The sequence below is a fragment of the Chiroxiphia lanceolata genome, chromosome 1 (genome assembly GCF_009829145.1).
Source record: "Chiroxiphia lanceolata isolate bChiLan1 chromosome 1, bChiLan1.pri, whole genome shotgun sequence".
Lineage (NCBI taxonomy): Eukaryota > Metazoa > Chordata > Aves > Passeriformes > Pipridae > Chiroxiphia > Chiroxiphia lanceolata.
Window position 1 is genome coordinate 14,347,791 of NC_045637.1, and position 25,308 is coordinate 14,373,098.

The 25,308-nt window shown below is 41.7% G+C and overlaps 1 protein-coding gene across 1 annotated transcript; it reads right to left on the reverse strand.

Annotated features, from left to right (window-relative positions):
- Positions 1–13,142: 13,142 nt before the first annotated feature.
- On the reverse strand, positions 13,143–24,713 carry MAL2 (mal, T cell differentiation protein 2). Its single transcript, XM_032711936.1, has 4 exons — positions 24,510–24,713; positions 22,197–22,367; positions 18,042–18,200; positions 13,143–15,810 (listed from the first exon to the last, which is right to left on the reverse strand). The coding sequence occupies exons 1-4, from the start codon at positions 24,642–24,644 to the stop codon at positions 15,730–15,732; spliced, it is 546 nt and encodes a 181-aa protein (XP_032567827.1). The 5' UTR covers positions 24,645–24,713; the 3' UTR covers positions 13,143–15,729.
- Between the last annotated feature and the right edge of the window lie 595 nt (positions 24,714–25,308).

Genomic DNA, 25,308 nt, shown 5'->3' on the forward strand with positions numbered 1-25,308 from the left:
CACTCCCCCACCAGTGGGATGGGGAGAGCGTCTGTAGAGTAAAAGTGAGAAAACTCATGGGTCAAGATAAAGACAGTTTAATAGGATAAGCAAAAGCCGTGTACACAAACAAAGAAAAACATTCACCACTTCCCATGGGCAGGTAGGTGCTCAACCATCCCCAGGAAAGCAGGGCTCCATCACGCATAATAGTGACTTGAGAAGACAAACATCACTCTGAATATCCACACACCCCCCTCCCCACTTCCTTCTTCTTCCTCCAGCTTTATGTGCTAAGCATAATGCCATATCATAGAATCATAGAATCATAGAATCAGCTGAGTTGGAAGAGACCTCAGAGATCACCAAGTCCAACCATTGATCCACTACTGCCGTAGTTACTAGACCATGGCACTAAGTGCCATATCCAGTCTCATCTTAAACACCTCCAGGGACGGAGAATCCACCACTTCCCTGGGCAGCCCATTCCAATGCCTGATTATCCTCTCTGTAAAGAATTTCTTCCTAATATCTAACCTAAACTTCCCCTGGCAGAGCTTAAGACCATGCCCTCTTGTCTTACTGATAGCTGCTTGGGAGAAGAGACCAACTCCCACCCGTCTACAACCTCCTTTCAGGTAGTTGTAGAGAGTGATGAGGTCTCCCCGAGCCTCCTCTTCTCCAGCCTGAAAAACCCCAGCTCCCCCAGCCTCTCCTCATAGGACTTGTGCTTGAGTCCCTTCACCAGCCTTGTTGCTCTTCTCTGGACCTGCTCCAGCACCTCAATATCCTTCCTGAACTGAGGGGCCCAGAACTCGACACAGTGCTTGAGGTGTAGCCTCACCAGCACTGAGTACAGGGGAAAAATCATTTCCCTGGTCCTGCTGGCCACACTGTTCCTGATACAGGCCAGGATGCCACTGGCCTTCTTGGCTACCTGAGCACACTGTTGGCTCATGTTCAGCTTCCTATCAATCCAAACTCCCAGGTCCCTTTCTGCCTGGCTGCTCTCCAGCCATTCTGTGCTCAGCCTGTAGCGCTGCATGGGGTTGTTGTGGCCAAAGCGGAGGACCCGGCACTTGGCCTTGTTGAACCTCATCCCGTTGGAATCAAACCATCTCTCCAGCCTGTCTAGGTCCCTCTGCAGAGCCCTCCTGCCTTCCAGCCGATCAACACTCCTCCCCAGCTTAGTTTCATCTGCAAATTTGCTGATGGTGGACTCAATCCCCTCATCTAAATCATCAATAAAGATATTAAACAGAACTGGGCCCAACACTGATCCCTGGGGGACACCACTAGTGAGCAGCTGCCAACTGGGTACAGCACCGTTCACCAGCACTCTCTGGGCCCACCCTCCAGCCAGTTCCTAACCCAGCACAGAGTGCAGAGTACCCCTGTCCAAGGCATGGACAGCAGCTTTTTCAGGAGTATGCTGTGGGAGACGGTGTCAAAGGCTTTGCTCAAGTCCAGGTAAACCACATCCACAGCCTTCCCCTGATCCACGAGGCAGGTCACCCGATCATAAAAGGAGATCAGGTTGGTCTGGAATATCCCCTGGGTCAGTTGGGATCAACTGTCCCAGCTTTGTCCCCTCCCAACTGCTTGTGCACCCCCAATCTCCTCACTGATGAGGTGGGGTGAGGAGCACAAAAGGCCTTGGCTCTGTGTAAGAACTGCTCAGCAATAACAAAAACATTTCTGTGTTATCAGTCCTGTTTTCACCACAAATCCAAAACACAACCCCATACGAGCCACTGTGAAGAAAATTAACTCTGCCTCAGCCAAAACCAGCACATAAGTGCTGAGCCTTAGAGCAGAAAAATAATAAAGAAACTCCTTGTGAAAATATGCCTTCCTAATCCTCTTTGCTTCGCATGGCTTCTGATTAACCTAGATGAGGAGATGCTTTGGAAAAGCCAAAGAGTATTAATGAATGGATTTGTATGCCTAATTTTTGTTTCTAATAATAAAAATTTTGCCCTCAAATGTGTAAAGGCTGACTGTGCAATGGGAATTTTGCTCAATTAAAAATCACAAAAGGCTTTCTACTGGGGTCATCACTGAATACTCTGCAAAAGAGCAACGAGGTGTCAGGGGATAGAGCACGGCACTCTATGGAGAGAGCTTCTTCTCATCCCCATGAGGTCTGATAGCTGTTAGGGAACATGCAGACATTCTTCAAGATAGTCTTTTGGGATTTCATGGTCTGCTTCCTAGTGAGTCAACAAGGAGTACATCTGCAGAGCAACAAGCAGGTGTGAACTCGGTATATAGAACAGCATGTCTTTACTAAAAGAATTAGGTGGATATAGCTTGTGCCTGGCGTGGTAGGCACAAGACAGACTTGCAGGACTTCTCATAGCAAATCTTACAAACTCACTGCAGGTAGACTCTGAGCTGGGGTCTAGTTTGTCTTGACAGAATTGTTCCAAATAAGGGCTGTCTGTAGATACATCCCACAGGCTGTCCCACATTATGGTTCTCTGATGGTGAGTTCTGCAACAGCTTGAGGAAATAATTTGCTGTATTTAGCACTGGTCCCTGCCCCAGGTCTTCCAGTATAGAACAATACCATGTGAAATTCAAAAGCTAGACCAGATGCCAAAAGGAAGAGAGAAATAGGGTATTTCCTATCAAGCTGCACCTCAGCATCACTGCTGGGTGTGGGTGAGGGGACCAGTGCCCTGGACAGAGAAATATATGCACAGTCCTTGCCTGCAAAAAGGGGAGTGACAAGGGTAAAGCACTGTGGTTATCACAGTACTCGTGCTGTGGGAACTCCTCTTGAGATTAAGTAAAACACTGCACAGGACTCTTCAAATTAGGAATAGAAGCAGAAGCACAAGTAGCAGCATTTGCCATTTAGACATTTGACATGTTCTTCCTCATCTCTTGTACCGTTTTCCAGTATGTTTTGTCACACGATACCTTTAAAATAAAAGGAAAATTATCTATAGGCACCGCAATATCTTCTGGTCATGCACTGGGACAGCATACCTGCCTTCTCACTCTGAATCCTGTCAGGAAACTCCAGTTTGGGCACTGAACACCCATATTTAGGTACAGCAACAGTGGTCATAATTCTGGCCTCTGAGGGGCTGACCCTTTATGACCTAAAAAGATAATGGGATTTTTAGCCTTTCATATCATATATGTGGTTTTAAAAATATACCCCAAATTTAACTCATGTGGCATGTTGTTACAGCTGATGCCCTACATTTTCTTATTAGTTTTCTGTTTCTCTGAGCATAGTGAAGGACTGCTTGAAAGATGAACTACAGGCTACTCACTCAGTGGCAGCATAACTTTCTGCTAGCATCCTAGAAAAAAGCAGCAGTAAATCTCATGCCAAGTGTCATATGAGGTAAGAGAGACTATTTGACATAATTTCTTTCTTAGAAACTTTCGGTGTTGAAAGTCTTGAAACTTTGGCATTTCACCAAAATCCACAATCCCCACCACAAAATTAGAAGATATCTAAAAAAGAGGTCCCTTTCCAGGAATGACACAAACAGAAATGAATACAGGGAGAGGAAAAAATCTCCCACTGTTCAGGATAGATTAGACATAATATTTCCTTTTTAAACTTATAGGGCACGGGGGATTTGGTCTTAGAGAAATTTTTTTCCAATTACAATTCTCAGACCTGAGTTTTGCTCTTCCCACAACTGATTATTTCCCAGAAGTCATATTTTTCATACTTTTGTTTGGCTTTTTTGATAGTGAACGAGCTGAAACCAGGAATCTGAAAAGAAGAAAAAACTAAGACACTTAACTCTGAAGAAAGTCCTTTTCCCTTTTCTGCACTTAACAAATTTTAGTAATTTACCAAAACTACTATAAACACAACATTTGCTACCCAGGCAAATGCTAGCAAGGTTGACCACCATTCTGTTTGGCTGAATTTTACAGTATACTTTTAGGTCACTTAATATAAAAGAATCTGCTCCTGCAAAAAACATGGTATAGCTTCAGTTCAGTTCACATTTCCCGTTCATTTGTCTGTGGCCTTCACAGAGACAAGCTGTTTTTCTATTCTTCGGTGAAGTTTATTATGCTGTTGGCAAAACATCAAAGGGAGTGCTGGACTGAGCTGTAGAGTAAGCCACAAGGGGCACACTATTGAACTGGAACAGTCTAGATTTTTCAAATGTTAAAGATAGGAAATATTTTAAATACTTTTTTTCCCCTTTCTGTTGGATGTGCTGCTCAATATGCCTTGCCCACAACTGTGGAGAGAGGGTGCTGCCAGATCCCTGCAGGACAGGTACCCTCCATGGGGCCAGCAGGCCAGGATGGGGTAGTAGCATCCTTGGGATGGCAGTAGCAGCCAGGGAGGGGATTTCCAAAGCTGCTGTCAGAAGCAGGCTCACTTGAGAGCCAGATCTCAGCATACTGTGTGCTGTCAGAAGAGTGGAAAATTCATCCAGGCTGATAGTGGCTATGGGCAGTAGTAATGACCTAATAGTCCAAGGATTTGACCACCTTCTACAGCTATTAAAATTTTAACCTGTTGCCTGTTGGGGATATTCTATAGCCATTTGGTAATGGATGACAAGGATATGATGGGAAAATGGTTATCACTTGAAGTTTATTGATGCCTGTCACCATGTGAAAACAATGACTTTTTGTTCAGTATGGTACAACTTCAGCATGTGTATGTATGTTTGTGAGCTATTCCAGCCTGGATGAGAGTGTGGTGCTTAAGGATCTCTTTTGACAGTAGGAGAAGTGAGTTTAAACCCCCTAGGGGGATGGAGGACAAAAACACCAGTCACTTGGAAGAGCTTTCACAACAGGAGGGTTATATGAGAAGGTGAAAAGGAAAGGACTTCTCCTTAGACCTTATTTTTGGTGAAATTCTTCCCCCTCTAGCTACAGGCTTTGTTTATGTGTGTTACCAGCACAATAGCCTGAGCTAGAAGGTCACTTGTCTCCCTTTGGACTTACATGACATTATTGCTAAAGCCAGCAGGCTGGAAAATGGAAAGCTTTCCAGGTCTGCCTTGTCTCCCGTTAAAGACAATCCAGGAAGCTGTGCAGTCTCAGTGCTAAATACTCAGAGATATACTGAATCCCATGGTTACTTGCTACCCTTTAATGGATATTTGAGTAAAGAATTCTCTCTGGGGGAAGTGTGTTATCGTGAACCTCTGAAAAACTGGTGCTGGAAGTTTGTTCTGTTCACTTGCTCCCATATGCTTTTATCTCTTATTGTCAGTTGTTCCTCATCATCGTGGTGATTGCTGAGTAAAGAAATGCAAAGCATAAAAGTTCAAAAAGAACTTAATTAAAGGCCAGGTTAGATGCTCAGCTGATGTGAGCTGGCACAGCTGAACAAGCCAAGACAGATGCCCCACAGCAGTAAGAGGAGAGGTCCTCAGCTTCAGACCTCCAGAAAAGTGGTACATATACTCAGAGGAGAGGGGGACTTTAAAAGTGGCAAATACTCTTCTCACTCAGTCTGAAAAGCAAACTTCATTCTCATTTACTTCAGAAAAATGGCATTTAGATTGTAATTGAGAAAATTTGGTCGTAACAATACAAGCATTTTCCAGTGATGATCATACAGCTGAAATTTTATCCAAAAAAGGCAGTGTTGCTTTGGTGTCAAGGGGACTTGTTGGTGTGAAGGCTTAAATATCCCATGGCCAGAGCAGAAAGCATTGCCTATCATTAAAGAAATGTAACCTTTCCTTTGAAAGACTTTTAGACTGAAATTCTCCATTATGTTTGCTTATTTGCTGCTGAACTGTTTGGGAAAGATTTCATCAGAAGTCATTCAATCCTTTCAAACAGAGCAACTGGGAAAAACTGCTCTGCCTATAGTGACGAAATAATTCTGTATCTATATTACTAAGCAGCTGCATGTTTTACAAGGGAAAGGCAGGTACCTGACCACCTCCAAGGTCCCTCACTCAACACACAGAAGCAGTGGCATGTCCACAGCAGAGTGTAACTCCTTGGGTACCTCAAGTCCTACAGCCCTGTTCAAGTCACTTGGAGGATGACACTCCCATCTTGTGTCTGACACAAGTGGTCAAGTTGGTTAAGGCTGACAACAAGGAATATTAAAACATGACACAAGGACAGTGAGAAGAGACAGGCATGAAACACCAGCATGGCATACTGGCCGGAAAACACTACACAAAGGAAACTGGGACTATTAAAAGAATAAAAAAACAAGATGGAGCAGAGAGAACGGCTGAACCAGGATGCTATGGAGAGATTGGGAAGGGAATTAGACTGTGAAAACTGTGAGTGGGATGAGGAAGTGTGTGTGTCTGTCTGTGTCTCTGTGTGTGCATGTGTGTGTTTATATGTTTGTACAGGCAGCCCAACCCTCACAGAATTGTGTAAGAAAAGGTAATGAACCAGAGAAGAAAAAAACAGGCCAGGAAGTATCTAGGAGATAACATGAAAATTTCCTTAATCTTTTTTCAATAACTTTGTACAAGTACTTAGTTTTACAATTAGCTTTCACCTTGTCACTGCTGAAAAGTGTTTTGGGGGCAACTCCGAAGAGCAGTACCAAAAGGTAAGGTAGAAGTTCTTCAGCCGACTTGGGCATCTTGTATTGTACCCATTTACTCCTCTCAAAACTGTGTAAAAGAGCATGACCTGATATTACCTCTTGTTCTCCAATTGCCTTGCAAAGAAACAGGAGCCAACACTGCTATTCATTTGTACAAAATCAAGCAGCTCTGTTTATGCAAGGATAAACAAGTTGCACCTTTTCCTAAAAATCTTTATTTAGCTGGCTTGATTTTAAACTATCAGCTGACCTCAGCCTGAGGATGAGCTCAGTATTTTGGTGATGGAGCAAGGACTGAGGATTCAGGTGAGGCTGTATCCTGCAGGAGAACCTTGCCACGTGGAAGAAGTCACAAGCTGCAAAAAAGAGATGGCCTTCAGGTCACACAGTGAGCCATCTCGCCCACTGCTCTGTTTCCAATAGTGGCAAGAGGACACACTGTTTAGGAAGAACATGAGAGGCTGGTTGTTACGTGCAGCCCTTTCCCCTAATATGCAGCATTCACAACTGTTGGATTAGGGATACTAGAGGTATTCTCCTGCCTCATCCGTTTTGCATAAAGACCCATTAATTTGTCCAATCCCTTTTTGAACATGCTAATACTGTCTGCCTTCACAAGCTTCCGTGGTGACAAGCTTCAGAAGTTCACTAGTCACTGTGTCAGCAAATACTTTCTTTTATCTCTTTTAAACCCATCTTTTGGTAGTTGCCTCAAGTGTCCCCCAGATCCCACACAAGGTCCTTGTAAACAACAGTTACATGTTTGCTTTAACCAGCATGTTCATCATCTGGTAAATCATGATTACCCCACTCCATCACCTCCTTCATTTCAGAGTGGAGTCCCAGTATTTTCAGTCTTTGTAAGGCAGCGGCTTCAAAATTTTGACCATTTTTACTGCCCTTTACTACAGGAATGCATCAGGGTGGTTTTTTTTGGTTTTGGTTTTGTTTTTTTTTTTTTAATGTAGCAGTAACATTACACTCTCTGTCCTGTTCCTAATAACTTTCTTATGAGTTCCAACATTTTATTGGATTTTGTTTGCCATTGCATACTGAGCTGATGATTTCAGAGTACCATCAGCAGTGGCTCAGAGATCTCTTGCCTAAATTGTAACTCACAGTTCCAAGTTTGATGTGGATAATTTTTTCCTAGATGCATTGCCCTGGATTTATCTATACAAAGTTCATCTGCCACCTTTGAGCCAACTCCGTTTGATGATGTCTTCATGGCCTGCACAGAACTTGACTGTCTAAAGTATCATCCACAAACTGCAATGACAGCAATTCCATGGTATGAGCTGGTTCTGTTGCCATTTTAAATTAGTTGACCTGGTTAACTTTTAAAAATCCCTAGGAAAAAGAAATTCCTTCAAAATCCCCTTAAAGTTTGAAGGCTAGTTTCTACTTCTCTAACCTAGTGGAGCTACATGGATTTCAATCACAAATGATTTCTAGAAGTCAATAAAGCCAACTGTGTCCTGCAGGAAGAAGAGTGAAGGGTACTGTCTCCAGCTACCTCAACTCCACAAAAAGGGACTTCACATCGTAGGATTTGTGTCCTAGGATTGTTCTTGATAAATATGAAATTTTTAACACAACCATAGTGACAAAATATAAAGTCATGTACAATGCTAAGTTGTTGCTATGTCTTCTTATAACAAAAAGATGATAAAGTAAGCCCGGTCCTTTCAGATGAATCACCTAAGTTATAACGAGTGTTCCTAATTGCACTCCTGGGAGCTTTGTTTATTCAGGATTAGGGTAGGCAGGAGCCCTGCAGTGGGGCTGGCACCGAGCGGCTCCCGGCGCTGCGGCTCCATCTGCCGGTACCGACTGCCCCGGTCAGCCACGGGCTGCGGCAGCTGCTCGGTTATCTCCGCGGGTCTCCTTTTACCAAAAAATGTTACGGTACATTGGATGGAAGTCAATTCGGCATGGATCTCTTCTCCTGCTACCCTTTCAGCCAGCAGAGGTACTCAGATCCCCAAAAGACCACGGGAACTTGGTGATTATGTAGCAGTTTTTCACCTTAGGAGCTTTATGCTACATTGCACCTCATATTCCCTCTCCACTTTGCCAACCCTAAACCATTCACAAGCCATAAGTCATGTCCTCCAAAATAATGAGATTCTACAAGTGCTGGATTTTTATCTTGGAGTCTTCACACTTTCTAAGTCTGCCATGAACACAAAGGCTATTTGTGCCCTAATGGCAGCAGAAACATATCCCAGCAGCACCTTGCTCTAGCAGCAGGATCCTTAAGAGGAATAGCAAATAACAGAAGGCCAAGGAATTTGTAATACCATTTGTTTCAAAGGTCAGCTCTATTTAGTGCTGAGGGAAAATTCTGCTCTTACTTCCATTAGTGAAATTCCTTGCTGGCGACTGGAAGTTGCATTTATGTAACTGAAAGAACAATTTGGCCTCTTGTTCACCATTAAATTTCTCTCTGAGGTAACTGTGTCTTTTTCTAAGAACATTTGCTCCAGCTAAGACTCAGCCTTGTTGTTTGACAATTTCATTATGGCATATATTTAATTTTTATTATAGGTCAGGGGCTGGATGTTGGATTTGGTCCAGGAACAGCTGCCAGTGCTGTGGGTAAGTCAGGCATGTTTCAGGACTCAGATGACACCTCTGTCCAAGTCCTCCTCCTTTCTGTCCCCCAGGTCATCCAGGGTCCACAACAAGTGGAGCCAGAGAACAGAGGTAGAGAACCACTCCTGCCCTTCTCCCAACTCTTAGAGTTGATACCAAGTTGGAAAGTGGGCCTGAAAACAATTTCCCTTCTCCTCTGCTCCTGAATTTTGGGTTAAAGCATCTGGTGATGATTCATCTTGCCTCTTATTCCAACAGCCCAAAGCTCTAAGCTGGCCCTACAGGTTCCCCAGGGCTTTAGATCCCAGGCTAAGGTATTTACAGTTTGAAAAACAGGTATATTATAGAGCTAAGTGCTGGATTCAATGCCAGATTTTATACAGCAAACAGTTGTAGCCAAGTACTAAGGTCGTATTCTCCTTTTCTAACTGGCAGGCCTCCCACCCCATTTCACCCAGTTGCTGTATCTTATCTTGGTGTAACAACCTTAAGACCATCCACGCCTTTTTGTGCTCCTAAAGAGGGAATCATATTCCAATACACTACATTGGGTTTTGGATTATTCAGACTGTCCAGATCATTCTGCAGCTCCCTTCTTTCTTTCTAAAACCAGGGAGGAGGCAGGGAGAAGAGAAAATGCTTTTTCAGGTCTTACTGTGGCATAGAACTGTAACCAAGCTGGGGAGTTCACATTGACCCAAATGTCTGGAAATACTTCCAGACCATGCAATTTATGAAAAGCAAGACGTATGATATCATTAATTACATTATTAATTTATGTTAAAGTATGTTTTCCACTTAAAAAATAATCACAAATTAAAATGACTGTGATCTTTGTCTGGGAAAAAACAAGAGTCAGCAAAGTGTTTACAGAAATAAAACCCTTTTTGCATCATTATTTTGGTAAAGCTTATTGAACCCAAAACACCACCTGTCACACAGTAAAGTTAACAGCCAGTCACTGGTGGGCACTGCGAGCAGAGCTGCCTGAGCCTGTAATCAGTTCACCAGGAAGTCCCAGCACCTTTGTGCAGCGTCACAGGGCTGTGGGAGGTCCCAGCACTGCAGCAGGAGCGCAGAACCTTTAAGGTCCCTTCCAACCCAGACTGTTCTATGATACTATGATGCTTTTCTCTGCAAGGGAAGTCGAGCATTCCTCTGGGCTTGTTCTGATCTGCCGTTTATTCTGCCGCACCACTGGCCCAATGACATAGGCCACAGCTTGCTGAGATGAACAGGAAAAGGTGTTCAGATGAGATGAAAATCTTCAGTCATTCTTTTAAGATTACTGGTAATGGTGCAACCATAATCAAACTCTGTATGGATCCATAGAGCTCAGTTACAGAATCACAGAATTGTTAGGGTTGGAATGGGCCTCTGGAGATCATCTAGTCCAAGCCTCCTGCCAACACAGGGTCACCTCAAGTGGGTGACACAGGGATGCAACCAGGTGTGTTTTGAATGTCTCCAGAGCGGGAGACTCCACATTCTTCTAGGGCAGTCTGTTCCAGTGCTCCGCCACCCTCAATGGAAAGAATTTCTTCCTCATGTTGAGGCAAAACTTCCTGTATTTTAGTTTAGGGCCATTGCTCCTTGTCCTGACACTGGGCACCACTGAAAAGAGTCTGGCACCATCCTCTTGGCACTCACCTTTGGGATATTTGTATCACAGAATCACAGAATATTCTGAGTCAGAAGGGACCCACAAGGATCATCAAGTGCATAAGAGCCTCTCTGGAGACAGGCACAGTAAGTCTGGACACGTTTATGAATATTTTGTCCATAATCTCCAGAATCCCAACAGATATTTGCAATAACCCTATGGCAAGAAAGGTGTTAAAACCACACCTAGGCATAATCATGTTTGATCACTGGGTTTCCTTGAATAGCTTGACAGGTTAGTTGCCAAAACTTAGCTCAGGTTTCCGAACTGAAAGGTGCTATGTCCTGGCAGGTTTAAGGCAGGTAATATTTTACTAGCATCAAGAATTTAGGGTTCAAACATGCTGTATAGGAGGGAGCAGCTGAAACTTGCGGATTCCTGAGGATCTGTTTCCTCTCTTAAGATGCAGGAGGTTGATCAACACCTCAAACCTCAAACTCCATGCATAATCAAAATTTGTTAGAACACCCAGAAACTATTATGTTTAATATAGGAAAGCCAATTTGGCACATTAAATCTCCCTTTGACTCATAATTCTCCTAATTCTACCTTTTAACCCCATGTAACTAATTGCCAGAGTAATACCACCAGGACAGAGACAGGAGTGGGACAGGTCACATACCATCCACACTACACTGCTTCCTTCCAGCCCACAGTGGGCAGCAGTAGGGGCTGCTGGGCAGGGCATGGAGAAACTCTCACCTGAGAAACCAGGTTTCCTTTTACTGCTCCACCACAGATCTCCCACGACAGGCCTTTGGCAAGCAAGTTGTTGTTCAGTGTCTCTGAGTTTCCCACCTGTGAAATGGGAATAGCACTTCCCCCCTTTCCAGGAGCACCTTGAGGATAAATCATTGACCAAAAGAAACTTAACCCAATGGGAGAAAGGGGTATAGTCATGCTGAACTCAACTTCTTAAAAAAATATTATGGGCTTTCCATTGCTGTTTACTGACTTTAGTACATCAGATTTGCTTTTTCTTCTGATAGTTTTCTCTGTGTTTCAACAAGGCTAATGCATCATGACCAATTGTACAAAATACAGCTAAGAAAGAAATACAACACGCTCTCATTTCCAAGTTTTTCTTTTTGTAAGATTTAACAGAGCAATGTTCTATTTGCTTCTCAGTCTGAGAACTAGTTCACTGTTATCCACAGACAAAACCCTGGGAAGCCTTTCTGTATGACTTGGGCAGCCTGGCAGAGGAGTATGAAAGGCATCAGCACATTTGCATTCAGAGACTGATTTCACAGTATCTAGATAAAAATGGAACAAACAAGCTATTAGAGTTGTAAGCTCTCTTAGCATAATTTTTTGAAATTCAGATGGAGAAATTATGAAGGCCAACATTTTTTAAAGTTATAAAGCAAATGCAAACATACTATGCTTAGAGGAAATGCAATGGGAGTCAGCATTGTCATCTTGTTTTGGAAGCAAAAGACAAAGAACAGCCGGTTTAGTGATTATCCAGTGCTTTTTCTTTAATGTTTATGAAGGGCACAGATTTGTGTGATCATTAATTCTACCTCTCTCACATTTTACAGCTGTGTTTTACAGCTGTGTTTTAAGGCAGTATTTTACATAGCATAACTTTGCTCACATCAGGAGTTATAACCAATGTACCCAGCAGAGAAATCATGAGAATCTGAACAGACTGATCTTCACAGATCAATAATCACTGCAGAACCTGTATAATTTTTGATTATTTCCAGACATTCAGCGAGGTAGAAGCAGAGTCTGGACTCCTGTGAAGCACTTGCTGTGCATATTTTCTGAAAAAATTCGAATAAAGTTTTAGCTTTCTAAAATCTGCACTTTCATTTCTCTTTAGCAAAAAGCAATAAACTGTTGCTTATCTCTGCACCCTTTGAAGGAAAGTCTCCTTTGAGGCTTCTTCTTATTTACCAGCAGCTACCACACAGTCATATCCAAAACACCTTGAAATATCTTCTAAGAGTAGGGACCTGCCTGGTGTCTTAGACACTGCTGCACTGCAACTTCACATCAAATAGAGATGTTTGATGAAAACACTATTTAGCATCTGTGGTCTTCTTCCTTTCGCCCTAAATTAATTGAGATTATTTATCTCCCTATGTCCCCTCCTATGCTTTCCATTCTTTGGAAGGTCTAAGCTTGCATTCCTCAAGGTTGTAGGCTTCGGGGAATTTTTGTACAAGGAAGAGTGAGACTTATTAGAACCAGCTTGCATATATCCTCTATAATACCTATCACAAGGATTACGTATTATTCCCATATCAGTATCTGCATACAGATATCCAGCAACCACATACCATTTCTGAGTCACACCTATCTTTTTACCTCCCAGTACAAAGTAATAGCAAACTAACTACTGACTTTTTTCCTTTTTTTTTTTTTTTTTTTTTTTTTTAGGAATGTAACTGCATGTTCTGGTGTGTCTTTCCTTAGATCTTCCTCAAAGTACAGTGCATACTATGAGAAAAATTCCATTCTTTCACTCCATTTTAGCTGTTAAAGTCATTCTTCACTACTGTAGTTTTTACCTTTATCTCTTCTCTGTCCTTTGTTTGCCTTTGATATTTAGGAGGGAAAAGTTCAGTCTTTCCTCACTGTGCAAACAGTTTCCATACTACACTAACCACACTCTGCTATCTGGACTTCTACAAGTAGATTGGGAGAGTTGAGTAGCACTCATTAATCATGACCTTTACAGCTCAGGTTGGAGGTTAGATACAAATGCTGACAAAACTTTGGAAGCTTTTTAATTGACACCAGGTGTGGGATTCACACTCTCTAGGTTTTAATAGTCAAAATATTAAGATCCGCTCTCCATCACCCCACCTGGCTGCCAAGACCATAGCTGTGGCACGCAGAGTCTGTGGTGAGCAGTGCACAGCCAGGTTGCAGGATACAGGAGAAACCACACCAAAGATCAGCATCCATGTGAAATGTTGTTGCAGCCGGCCTTACTATTCTCACTAATATTCACGCAGTGTCACATGCCAAAACAGCTGTGAAACTATACATATACATATATATATATGAAACCAGCCCCAATGCAATTATGCCTTCTCAAGAAATCTTAGCCTTAATTTTGTACATCTAGCGTCAGCAAGTCAAAGTTGCAAGGTAGTTTTTCTGACTTTCCAAAGACAAAATGATTAACCAGACTACTGCCATAAATATATTAAGTAACTTTAATGCTGCTTAGCATAAGTCTTTGTTATATACTTTCATCCATATACTCCAGTGTAAAGGTATTTTTTACAATATGAAGTATTTTTAAAAGTATATGGCTCTAGGTAAAATGTTCACAAAAAGTCTCAACGCAATTAGAGAATTAGGAAAAAAAAATCAGACAAGAGTACAAAATCTTTGGAAGAAAAAAAGATTCAGAAAACAGATAAAGGAAAACATCCCATTGCAGTAATTCCAGATGACCAAGTGGTTCTGTAGTCAGAAGGGCTGCCACTCAGTGCCGTGTCACCCATAAGAACCTATCCTGCGTCAGCAGGGACTGCAGGGCACTGCTGGGGGTGGCTGCCTCTCAAGAGATGCTTGTACCTGACAAGCTTGATAAAGCAACTTCCATGGCAGATTCCGTTGTTGGCTCAAGGAGAATGAGTACACCTGGGAATGAAGGAAATCCAGTCTTCCCTTACCCAATCACTGCTGGTCTCTGCAGAATATTCAGGTGCACTGGCAGGATGTAGTGAACAAGTTGTTTTACGAATGACAGGGAGCTTTTATTCTCCCGGGTTATCTATTTGGCACTATTCGCAACAGCAAAAATTATTTGCTAGCAGTATAAAAAAAATTTCACCATCTGCAAAAGGACATGAGTGTCAGGGAGCAGAGCACAACGTTATCGTTTAGTTTTGCTAAATCAATTATCTATATATAATATTGCATGTCATTATACAACAGGATATTCAAGAAAGGCTCAATTAAACTTCATTCGTGCGAAAAGCAAACTCCATAGTGGGTGGACCGCTTTGCATTCCACTGCTTTCAGAAAGATGTTGCACAGGTATCTGTCCAAATAAAAACACCTTTACAACACTGCAGGTTTAGAATGCAACAAATAACACACTGCAAGAATTGAGGTCAGACATTATTCACCATTTGGTAACATTCCATTCAAATGATATTGACTCACACAATACCCAACAAATGCAGCACTTTAAGTAACAAAAACAAATCTGTACTCTAAGGAAGTAAAACAGTGCAAATATTCCTGTTAAACAAAAATACACCATGTATATACACACACAACACAAATGCACTGTTTTGTTTTGCAGTATAAATAGATCTGATAAATAGTTCCTAAAACTAATGAACTACTGATTGTCAGTCCCAAACAGTTTTCATCTAGTATAGAATGTAATAAGCTTAAAGGATCAGATGACCACAGCCAGATATGGCTACAAAAGAGTATCAAAAAATTTCACTGCATGGTTATTTAAAATATATTCTCTGTACATCGAAGTTAATAATACATATATACTAAGTTGGTATCTCAAAGTCAGCTCTGATCATGCAAAGAGCAGCACACAGAACATCCATGACTCTACAAGGAGCCTCAAGGCTGGACCTGTGTGGAGTGCACCATAATGCTGCAAGACACTTAAGGCCCAATCCCAGGACTTAACAAGAGGGAAGCTTTTTAGCTGCCTATGCAGTCAACATCTTGGCTTAGTTTCCATTTTCTTTCTCTACTGATGTAGCACTAGAGTTCTGCTGTTTATCCCTGAACTCCCTAATACCATACAATGAGTACACTTAAAATGCATACACAATAGAAGTAAATATTAGAAAGGGAATAGATGGAAACTTGTCGAGAAAATCCTAATTAAGGGTTATTTGCATTTAAAACACATTTTAAGCAGAAAAAAAGTCGTTTTGGAATTACAGTAAAACAGACAAGTAGCACTTAATTTGATCTGAAGTGAAACACATGGGTGTCAATCTCTCTTCAACTATTATTTAGCCTCCATCTCCTCAATGCCAGGGCTGTGCTGAAACCGTAACAAACAGCTGTTGCAAAGGCAAAAATCTAGAGAAGAAGCAGGGGAAAAAAGAAAAAAGTGAATCACACATTACATTGCTCTACAATTGTTTTTTATTCTAAATGAATATATAAACACAAATGATTTAAAAGTTATCCCCCCCCCCAAAAACATTTAAGGTAAAGATAAGTTTGGGATCCTCTGAAGTCTCTTCAGGAACTTCTCTGTTATAACCCCATTTTACTACTACCCTATGTTACTACTTTACACTTGATTGCTTCAGAAGACATTTTGAAATAGAATATTAAATAGAATTCCTGCAAAGTTATGGTACAAAGTAAACATGTATACATACACTGTGTATTTCAGTTTTCTCTTACCTAGACTGATCAAACATTAATCTCGTATTTGTTTCCAAGTGAATGTCTTTATCAGCAAACATCTAGGAAGACATCCCTCTAAGTAGCAGAGCTCTTTTACTTGCAGAAATACAGAAACAACTCCTAGTGTGGCCTCCTCGACCAGATATCCAGTCATTAGAACAACTTCCGGAACAATACCAGGAAGTTGCTCTTGTTCAAGAACTGAACTGGACAGATTTGAACTGAAGGTCATGTCACAACAAAATCGAATACACAATAATGGGTTATGTCTCTTTGAAGATACGAATTCAATCATAACAACCTATTCCTTGCTTTGCATACACGTCTTAATTTGACAACTGAAGTTTTGAATAGATGCTACACCACAGAAACACCACCTGTAAAAAATGATCATATATATTTCTAATCATGGTATATGAAAGTAATTTAAAAAGACAGAATGTTAGCAGCCTTATATATTTTTTTGTCATGTAGCTTACAGGACCATTTTAATGAAGTATTTCAAAGGATTACAAATATTTTTCTGTGTGTTCTGTCTTCCTAAATATACACTTTTGCAAAAAATGCAAAGACACTAAAGACTTATCATCATGGCCAGTCTTCGCAAATGAAGATTTGGGAAAGGTCTCTACCCCTATCTTGACAGGTATTTGAGGATTTTGAAGAACTGAATTCTTCCTTAAAAAAGTAGTACGGAAGGGGGAAACAGTCTCTTGGAGTCCCCAGTATCCTGTTGTCAGACAAAATTACTTAAGTGACCATATATTCAGTGGGATCTGAACACACTAAACTAGGATTGAAGAGGTACATTTAAGGGTAGAATTTGAGATACCTGCTTAGTATAAAGATCTCCCTTAGTTCATACACAGCTATGAGACACCACCTCTGTCCTTGTGCCACATGGCCACACAGATCAGATGTGCTTGTGTGTTACTGGGAGGTGGGTAATGGTGAGGAACTCCGGACTTGGAGACTGACGTGACCACTTCACCTCTTCAAACTGTTCATCTGGTTTTATCTTAAGATGAACTGAGGGTGCTTACTATGCAAAATTTATGGTGTACTTTTAAGTTTTAAGGACAACAGATACCCGAGGAGGGTTTGAGAAGCTTAATAAATATATATTGTTCCCTGAGGTATGCAAGACCCTCTGGATGGAACAAAAAATAAGAGCATTAGTTTCAGTACTTTAAGCTAAGCCTACATGGCATACCTCTACTTGCCCCTGAGGAGTCCGGCCAGGGAGAAAACTAGAGCCTGGTATATTTTCTGATTCAGCTATGCATGCCCACATAAGCAGATACAGTGATTCAGTGATGATGGAAAAATGCATTCTGAACTTAGGCTATCAAGAAAAGCACTCTAATAATTGCTATAAGGGACAGCATGGCCCTGACACATAACTTTTATGTCTGATTTAATAAGTACGTATGTGAAACTTCACAAAGATCTAGTTCAAATTTTATTTCTCCATGTCATATTCAGGACTATCTAAATGGCATAAAAAAAAGGCAACTGAAAATATGAACACGGGCATGAAATTCGTACCTCATCCTTTGATAAAGCCTTAGTTGTTATTTTTTCTTCAAATAACCAACACCATTTTTACACATTACTTTGTCTAAAAATTATAAACTGTAGCGATCATATACTTAAAACACTATGGTGAAGAGTAGCAACTCTACACTGCAGTGAAGAGTAGATATCCCATTAGCTTATACCAATAGTTTTTGCACGTTGCTGTTAGACACTATTTGCAGCTCTCAAAGACAATCATTTCTCTCACAGCTCCTCTTTCTATTCCATCTTGCTGTTAAGTTCCCAAGTTGAATGGCTGGCTACAAGGACTTACAACAGATTTCTGCTCCCCTGATACAAATACACAAAATACATACCGAAGCTGCTATGCTTATGTTATATTCATGACCAGTTAGAATCCTCTCTTGTGCGGTGGAATTGAATTTGCGGGGAAAGTGATGTAGAGATGTAGTTGCTGCTTGGAGTAGAAAAGCTCCAAAATAAAAGACAAAAGTAGCCCCATGAAAAATAAAATCCTAAAAAACAAATAACAGAATCAGTCCGGGCTGGAATCCATACGTAATTCTTCTGTCTCAGTACGAACGAAATCCAACACTGAAACATGAAACGAGCACTGATAACAATAACTTTAGATAAGCTGTGTTAAATCCATGTGGGAGCTTAACCTGAACATATTTTCACAGCTGCTTGTACTTATAAGCAACTCACTAACATTATTAGTGATAAAGTGCAGCTCTCTCTCTCTCTCTCCAAACTTTACATTCTTTCAAATTAAGAGGCATGTGCTCATCTTTATGTCCACATGCTGACCTCTTAGATCACTGTAAAGCTATTGGACCTTACAGAAGTCTCCCTTCATAGAGCTCAGATAAAAAAGAAGGGACATACAGGCCAACTTTATCACATTTCAAGCAGTACAATATGATCTTGCAGCCCCCCACATCCCTTCTTAGCTATAACCAAAGCTCAAAAAATGCCCCCTCTGTGCTTGAACTTTGCTTCTGTGAATGCCCAGAGACACCTCAGCCTTGACACAGATGAAATTTACTTCCCAACATCAGAATACAACACCTGAGGCATTTCCTTAACTCACTCTGACTTGGCTCTACCCAATAGTCAGTAATCTAAAAGATCTTCATGACATAGTCTAATAAAATGCCTGAGATTTGAGAGGACGGATGTTAGGATTTACTTTAAATATGCTTCTCTCCTAGCCCTCTCTATTCCCTCCTCTGTGGTGAATACTAACTGAATGTAAGGTTTAAACATCTAACTCTCATTTCAGGGTTCTATTACTGACACACAGGAAAAAGGTTTGGTGCTCAAGTATCTTTGCAGGTTCTATTTCAGAGTCCAGTGTTCCAGCAGCAAGATCTAAGACATGTTCCAGTACAGTTTTAAAACATCTAAAATATTCTTCTGACAACTCCTTTTGTTGTTGAGTCTGAAAATTGCACTGACATCTGCACTGCACTCAATTCCTGAGTCCATACAACATGTACTTTGTGCCTATACCTATGCAGGTCTGCAAAAGCCACAGACACAATTTTTAAAATACACACAAGTATATGTATGCTTTTTGATGATGCTGATATCCATGATACACAGTCTATCTCCAGCATAATGAATTCTTTATCAACTTTAACTTCATTCAAGTGCAATGGACTACCAGCATGTCAAGAGTGAGAACCCAGGGTACACTGTGTGCCCAGCACAGCAGCACTCAGCATTTATATGCACTAGAAATTACTGTGTGACATCCTAACCTAATATCAAAGTGCTGCATTTCCCCATTTAGAAACATGCAGTTTCTTGGCAGATGTGAGATTTTCTTTTTATTGAAAGAATTTTCTTTTCAAACCCATGACTCGTTCCATATTTGACAGCAGCTAAAGCTACTTATCCCACCCTCATCGGTTTTGATAAGTTACAATATAAGCTGCTACTACAGTTCCCCATTCCACTTAGATCAGGACTGACTGCATACAAGAGAGATATTTTCAGAAGACAAACTCTTTAATTTCCTTCATTCTCCAGCCAAACCCTCTAATTTCCTTCTCCTGGAAGCAATGACAGTGAAGCTATGTAGCATCAGTAAGGCTTCATGTTCACATGGTTATGGTTTCTGTGACCAAAAACCCCAAAATCTTATGAAGGAGAGTTTTTTGGGTTTTAGTAATTGTCGGCATGGTGCCTAACTCTCCCTCGCCTCCACACTTGTATAATCATTGGAACCTCATACAAAGTGTTCGTAAAATACTAACAGACCTGCATGATAAGTTAGTTCACATCTAATTTTGTAAATGAGTATGTTGTGAGTCAGGCTGTAAAGGACAGTATTTGTCATACCATCTGGTTTAATACAGTGATGTACAGAGTGATGTGGCTCCATAAGGTCCATCTTTTCCACTGTGTAGCATCTTATTTTTTTAATATCTTTATCAGCATTAACGGATATATCCGTTACACTATGTAAGGTATTGCTAAATACAGAGCTGCATTTACTGTAACAAAAATAGTTCTAGTGTTTCCAGTAATTATTTATTTGCAACAGAAGGTAAAAAAAAAAATCTTGTTAAGTGCTGCTAAAGACTTTAGTGCCAACAAGTTACTGAACATTTGGGTACCCGAAAATAGCGGTCAAATGATCTATCTAGTCTTATTTTTGTTGACAGCTGGAAGGGGCTGGGTTTTAGTTACCAAGTTAGAGATAAAATCATTCTTTCTGCATTTATTTAAGATGTTGACTGAGTTATGATAGCCTTTCAGATGAAGCTACAGATACAGCTTTTATACAAGTTTTGTAGCAATTTCCTGACACAGAAAGTTTTCCAGTAATTTATTATATGCAAGGGGACAAAATGAACAGTACAACAAATCATTGCCAGTATCAAGTAGCCAATGTGTAACATACACACAATTGTCATAAGGTGAAATTTGTATAGCATTTTCAATCTATAGAAGGCATTGTCCTTACCCAGCAACTCTTAAATAGATGCATGATTGTAAACTGGCAAACAGTTTCAATGAAACCCAGGACACTATTAATTTACTTCAGTTATGCACATGCTCAAGGGCTTTGTTGCATCATAATTTGTGAGGATGTTGCAGCATAAATCCCTGTAAAGGTCTTTGTGATCTTAACTCATTATTAGCCTAATTACTGCCTGTATTGTGCTGGAAAGCTGATGCCGTATGTATGTGTACTCACAGTGCTAAAGTTTGTTTTTAATAGAATCCAGTCTGTTATCACTGATAGGCTTTGAAGTTATCTGAGCTCCAAACTCATGAAGCTCTATGATTTGCTTTAAAGACCTTTTGTTTTAAGGGATTGTCCATGAATAACCTGAACACATTCCACAGATGTTGATACTGAAGCATGCAATTCCAGCTGTCATCAAGGAAAGTGTCAACAGGAAAACTAAGCCACACAGAAGGAAGGTGAAGGTGATCAGCAATTACAGACAGCCATACTTTAGTGTTTTAGAGGTTGTAATCCTTTTAGATTTTTTTTAAAACTTCCATTCTGATCACAGTTTTGCCATCCCTTTTTACTCACTTCCAGTAATATAAAAGAGTGTGATATCATCTCCTGCTCAACTATTTGAGTACTAAAAACTCAAAGTAAAAACAGTTAATTATAAAAAAGGAGCACATAAATTAGCAATCAATAACCTGAGGTATCCATATTGACAAAACCAGAGCAAACAACTTCCCTTTTTTAATAGGAAGGCACAGTCTGCGAGAACTGCTGGCACAGGCCACAACAATTGATTACAGCGAGAATCAGGTTTTGTCTTCACAATGAGGAAAAGTTGAGCAGAGTATAATTATATCTGTAGTCTCACCAGACGAACGTTAAGTGTCCTAGTAAGAAACTATATCATCCTGCAGGTTATTCTGTCTTTGACCACCTAAGGTCTAACAGCCACTCAGCATTGCTGCCCTAGTTTTAAGGAATCAGCCCAAAAGTCACCCATAGACTTTCTTAGGAACTGGAGGGGACCTTCCAGGTGCTGAAGTCCAGTCTGTGGGATCTCAGACAATCCCATCACACAGAATGTTCCCAAATGCATCCCTTCCTTTACAATATTAGAAGTATCTTTCTACATCCCATTATTCACAGGGTGTTACTACCACTTCTTTAATACCAGAAAGTATTTTCTGATTTCCAGTCCACAATAACTTCTGGTCATTTAAACCAATTTGTTGTCATGCCTTGTTAAACTAGTCCTCTTCCTGCTGCTCATGCATTTTATGTGCTCACAGAGGACAAGTGTATTCCTTCAAACAGTTTCGAAAGCTCCTTCAACCTCCATCATAAAACAGGTCCTGTATTTCCTCTGTCATCTTTGTAACCCTATTCTTTTTCCAGTTTTGAATTTCTCAGTTTTGAAAAACTTTCTGCTGATACAGAAGGCCAGTCATTAAGACTTTGGATCAGCACTTCTCATTAGATCATTATCAGTTTATAAAGCAAAGGGAAACCTCAAATAAAGAAAAAATCTTACCGCCTGGTTCCAGTTGACAGCAATTCTATTTGCATAGCCGAAGAGGAACACAGAGAGGAACACAATGGACAGGAACCATGCAGTCACTGCTACAAACATGACCCATCCCTGCAGCAGTGGCAGTGGAACTTGGGTAGAAGCGACCAAAATCCAGACTATTGTGCCAAAAAGCTGCAAGGGAAGGAATACAGAGAATGAACTGAGAGATAACTTTTATTCAGTCCTTTCTGCCTAAGAACTGATATCACACATTACATATCATCAGATTATTCTTAGGAACCAAGAGGAAACACTTCCAAACTACTCAGAAAGCCAAGTCCTCTTCTCAGAAATAATACGCACTAAGTGGTGGTAGGACAAAGCCGCTCTGAAATTCTTCAAAGTTCTTAAAATAGTCTTGAAAATGGGATTTACGAACCCAAATGACGTGTGTGCTGCTGCTGCAAATTCTACCCTTACTCTCATTTTGAGGAAAATATAAGAAATGTGAAGCAAATCTATCTACATATACTAAAATTGGCATGAGAAGGATGTACTTCAGATTTTGATTCAATCTCATACTATTTAATTTAGTAGTCCTAATCAGATGAGATACAGAGAAGATGAAACTACTTCTCTTTTTCGATGTATTTGTAATAACAAACTGAAAGAGAACACGATAAGCAATAAAGTGAAAGAGAAAACCAGAATACACAATAAGGCATGTTGTAAATTATGTTGTAAAGATTAGAAAAATACACAGCTTTCCAGAATCATCATAACTTGAGGAAGAATTCAGTACTGCCAATTTTCATTTCAGCATATTGATCACAGCGAATGAGTGAGAGGGACACTGTGCTATGATGGACTGATGAAGAATTTATGTACTCTATGACTTCCCTGGTTTAATCAACTGTTGGTGTAAGGAAGGCTATTATTTCTTCCTGCAAATCCCGTCTCTTAATAAAAAAAGGATAAATGGAATGAATCACAATTGTCACCTAAAGTATGTTCATTTATTACAGAAAGATTTTACTTCATAATCCAACCTGCTGAACAGTGACAACTACAATCAATTTCCAAGCAAGTTACTTCTCTCCTGTTTAAATTTTACAACCAGGAAGTCAGAGGTTACATTTTCAGATTCAGAGAACTTTCTTTTGTATCAAGGTTGGACGAGAGAGACCTTTTAAAAAATGCCTGCTATAAAATTAGTTGGTTCCTCTCTCATGTTACTTTGCAGCAGCACATATGTAAAGATGCATTTTAAGTCTCAGTTCAAAGCTCCCAAGGGTTTATGTATTAGCGTTCAAGTTGTTCTCTAGGGTTCCTTTTTTAGCTGCTGTGAAGAACCAAACTTTCTCTAGTTTCACAAGACTGCAGGTGCAAGTCTGTTACTCAGCGACCAGATAGCGATGGGCAGTTAGGAAGCAGAAGGGATATCAGAAAGTGTCTGTTAAACAAAAAAACTGAGTCACGTGAAATGTTTTCAGTATTTTGAATGTGCAAACTTGCAAGTTCTTTAAAAATAAATTTAGAAATGTACTGTAGAGACTGCTAATCTCAGCGCTCACTACTGTGTTATTTCACACCACACCTGTCCAGCTCAGCTGTCAGATATACAATAGGTGGGCCAACCTAATTAACCTTTTGTTCCTACTGAGTCAGGGCCTGATTTAGTGCCTGGACTTGTGTTTTGAGCTCCTTGCTCAGGCGGAGTTTTATAGCTTGCGGGACGGGATCCAGCTCACAAGCAGCATTCTGCTCTGACGCCGAGAGAAAAAAAAAAGTTAATAAAATCAGTTCTACCGAGGTTTTTTTTTTTCCCCTCTTACTTATCAGTACAAGGGCACTGCAGAGCCTCATACACGGCCTTAGCTCAAAGGTCTCAGCCCTGTGTACACCAGCGAGGACTTCCACATACGTGACATTAAACACACTTGTAGGAGTCTGCACAGGACCAGTAACGCACGCGCGCAGGAAAAACCCGGTGTAACTCCATGGTGCGTTTTTGGGTCTGAGTCACTGAGTGGCTTAAAGTCCTCGACAGCTCAAACAACCCCGCGAAAACCATCTCGGCGGGGCCGAGGTGAGAGGACCCGCCGGGGTCGGGGCCCGCTGCCCCCCCGGCCGGGTCCCGCTGCCCCCCCGGCCCGGCCCGGCCCGGCCCCCGCACCTGCCCCGCTCACAAAATGGCAGGTGAGGAGCGCGGGCGGCGCGGAGCCGCTGCTCGGCCGCCCCGGAGAACGGGGGGGCCGCGGGCGCGGAGGGCAGGGAAGAGCGCGGGAAGGCGGTGGCCGCTTCCCCCCTCCCCGAACTCCCCCGTGCACTCACGATCTCCAGGAAGATGACGGCTCCCGAGAAGGTGCGCAGGATCTCCAGGCCGGAGGGCAGCGTGACCCGGGCAGGCGGGAAGTAGGGAGCGGGGTTGGGAGGCGGCGGCATGGACGAGTCTGCCCTGGGCAACATGCTGCCGCGGCGGCGGGTGCGGTGCCGAGCGCGGCGGGGCCGCCCGAGCCGCGGCCAGGTGGGCGAGGGGGCGGGGGCAGGTGAGGGCGGGTCGGTCCGCACCTCCTCCCGCCCCCCGCCCGCCCCGGGCCGGCACCGCCCCGCCTCGCCCGGGGCTGGGAGGGCGGCCCCGCCGTGCCGGGCACCCGACCTGGGGCTGGGCCGTGCCCGACCGGTGCTTGTCCGGCTTCCCCGGGAGCACAGCGCTCCGCATTCACAAGTCCTGAATCAGTCCGTGATTTCCTAATGCCGGCTTGCAAAAGGTTGTTATTTACCTTCTGGTTACAGATATTTGGGGCTTCGAAATTACGAGGTGGCACTTTTTTTTTTCTTTTTAAAGGAGCCTTTAGAAAGGAACACTGCCCATTCAAAATACTGAAAACATTTCGTGTGTATCTTCTTTTCGTTCAAACTGGCTCAACTATGCACAGCTGCTTAAAAGTAATAGAAAATGTTTGTTTGTAAGGCACACGTTCCCCAGACCACTTATAATGCATTTTTTCTTATGTTTCCTTGTATAAACATCTTCCCCAGATGAAAGATGTGGCACTAAGCAGCAGTTCTGTTATTTCTCCCAGACTGGTTTAGGATTAAGTGCCCTGACTATGGGATGACTGAGCACTGT

Coding starts and splice junctions, on each gene's coding strand:
- MAL2 (XM_032711936.1), bottom strand. CDS start 24,644: ATGTTGCCCAGGGCAGACTCGTCCATGCCGCCGCCTCCCAACCCCGCT. Junction 22,368..24,509: donor CCGTCATCTTCCTGGAGATC/GTGAGTGCACGG, acceptor CTTCCCTTGCAG/CTTTTTGGCACAATAGTCTG. Junction 15,811..18,041: donor ACATAAGCATAGCAGCTTCG/GTATGTATTTTG, acceptor CTTCTTCTCTAG/ATTTTTGCCTTTGCAACAGC.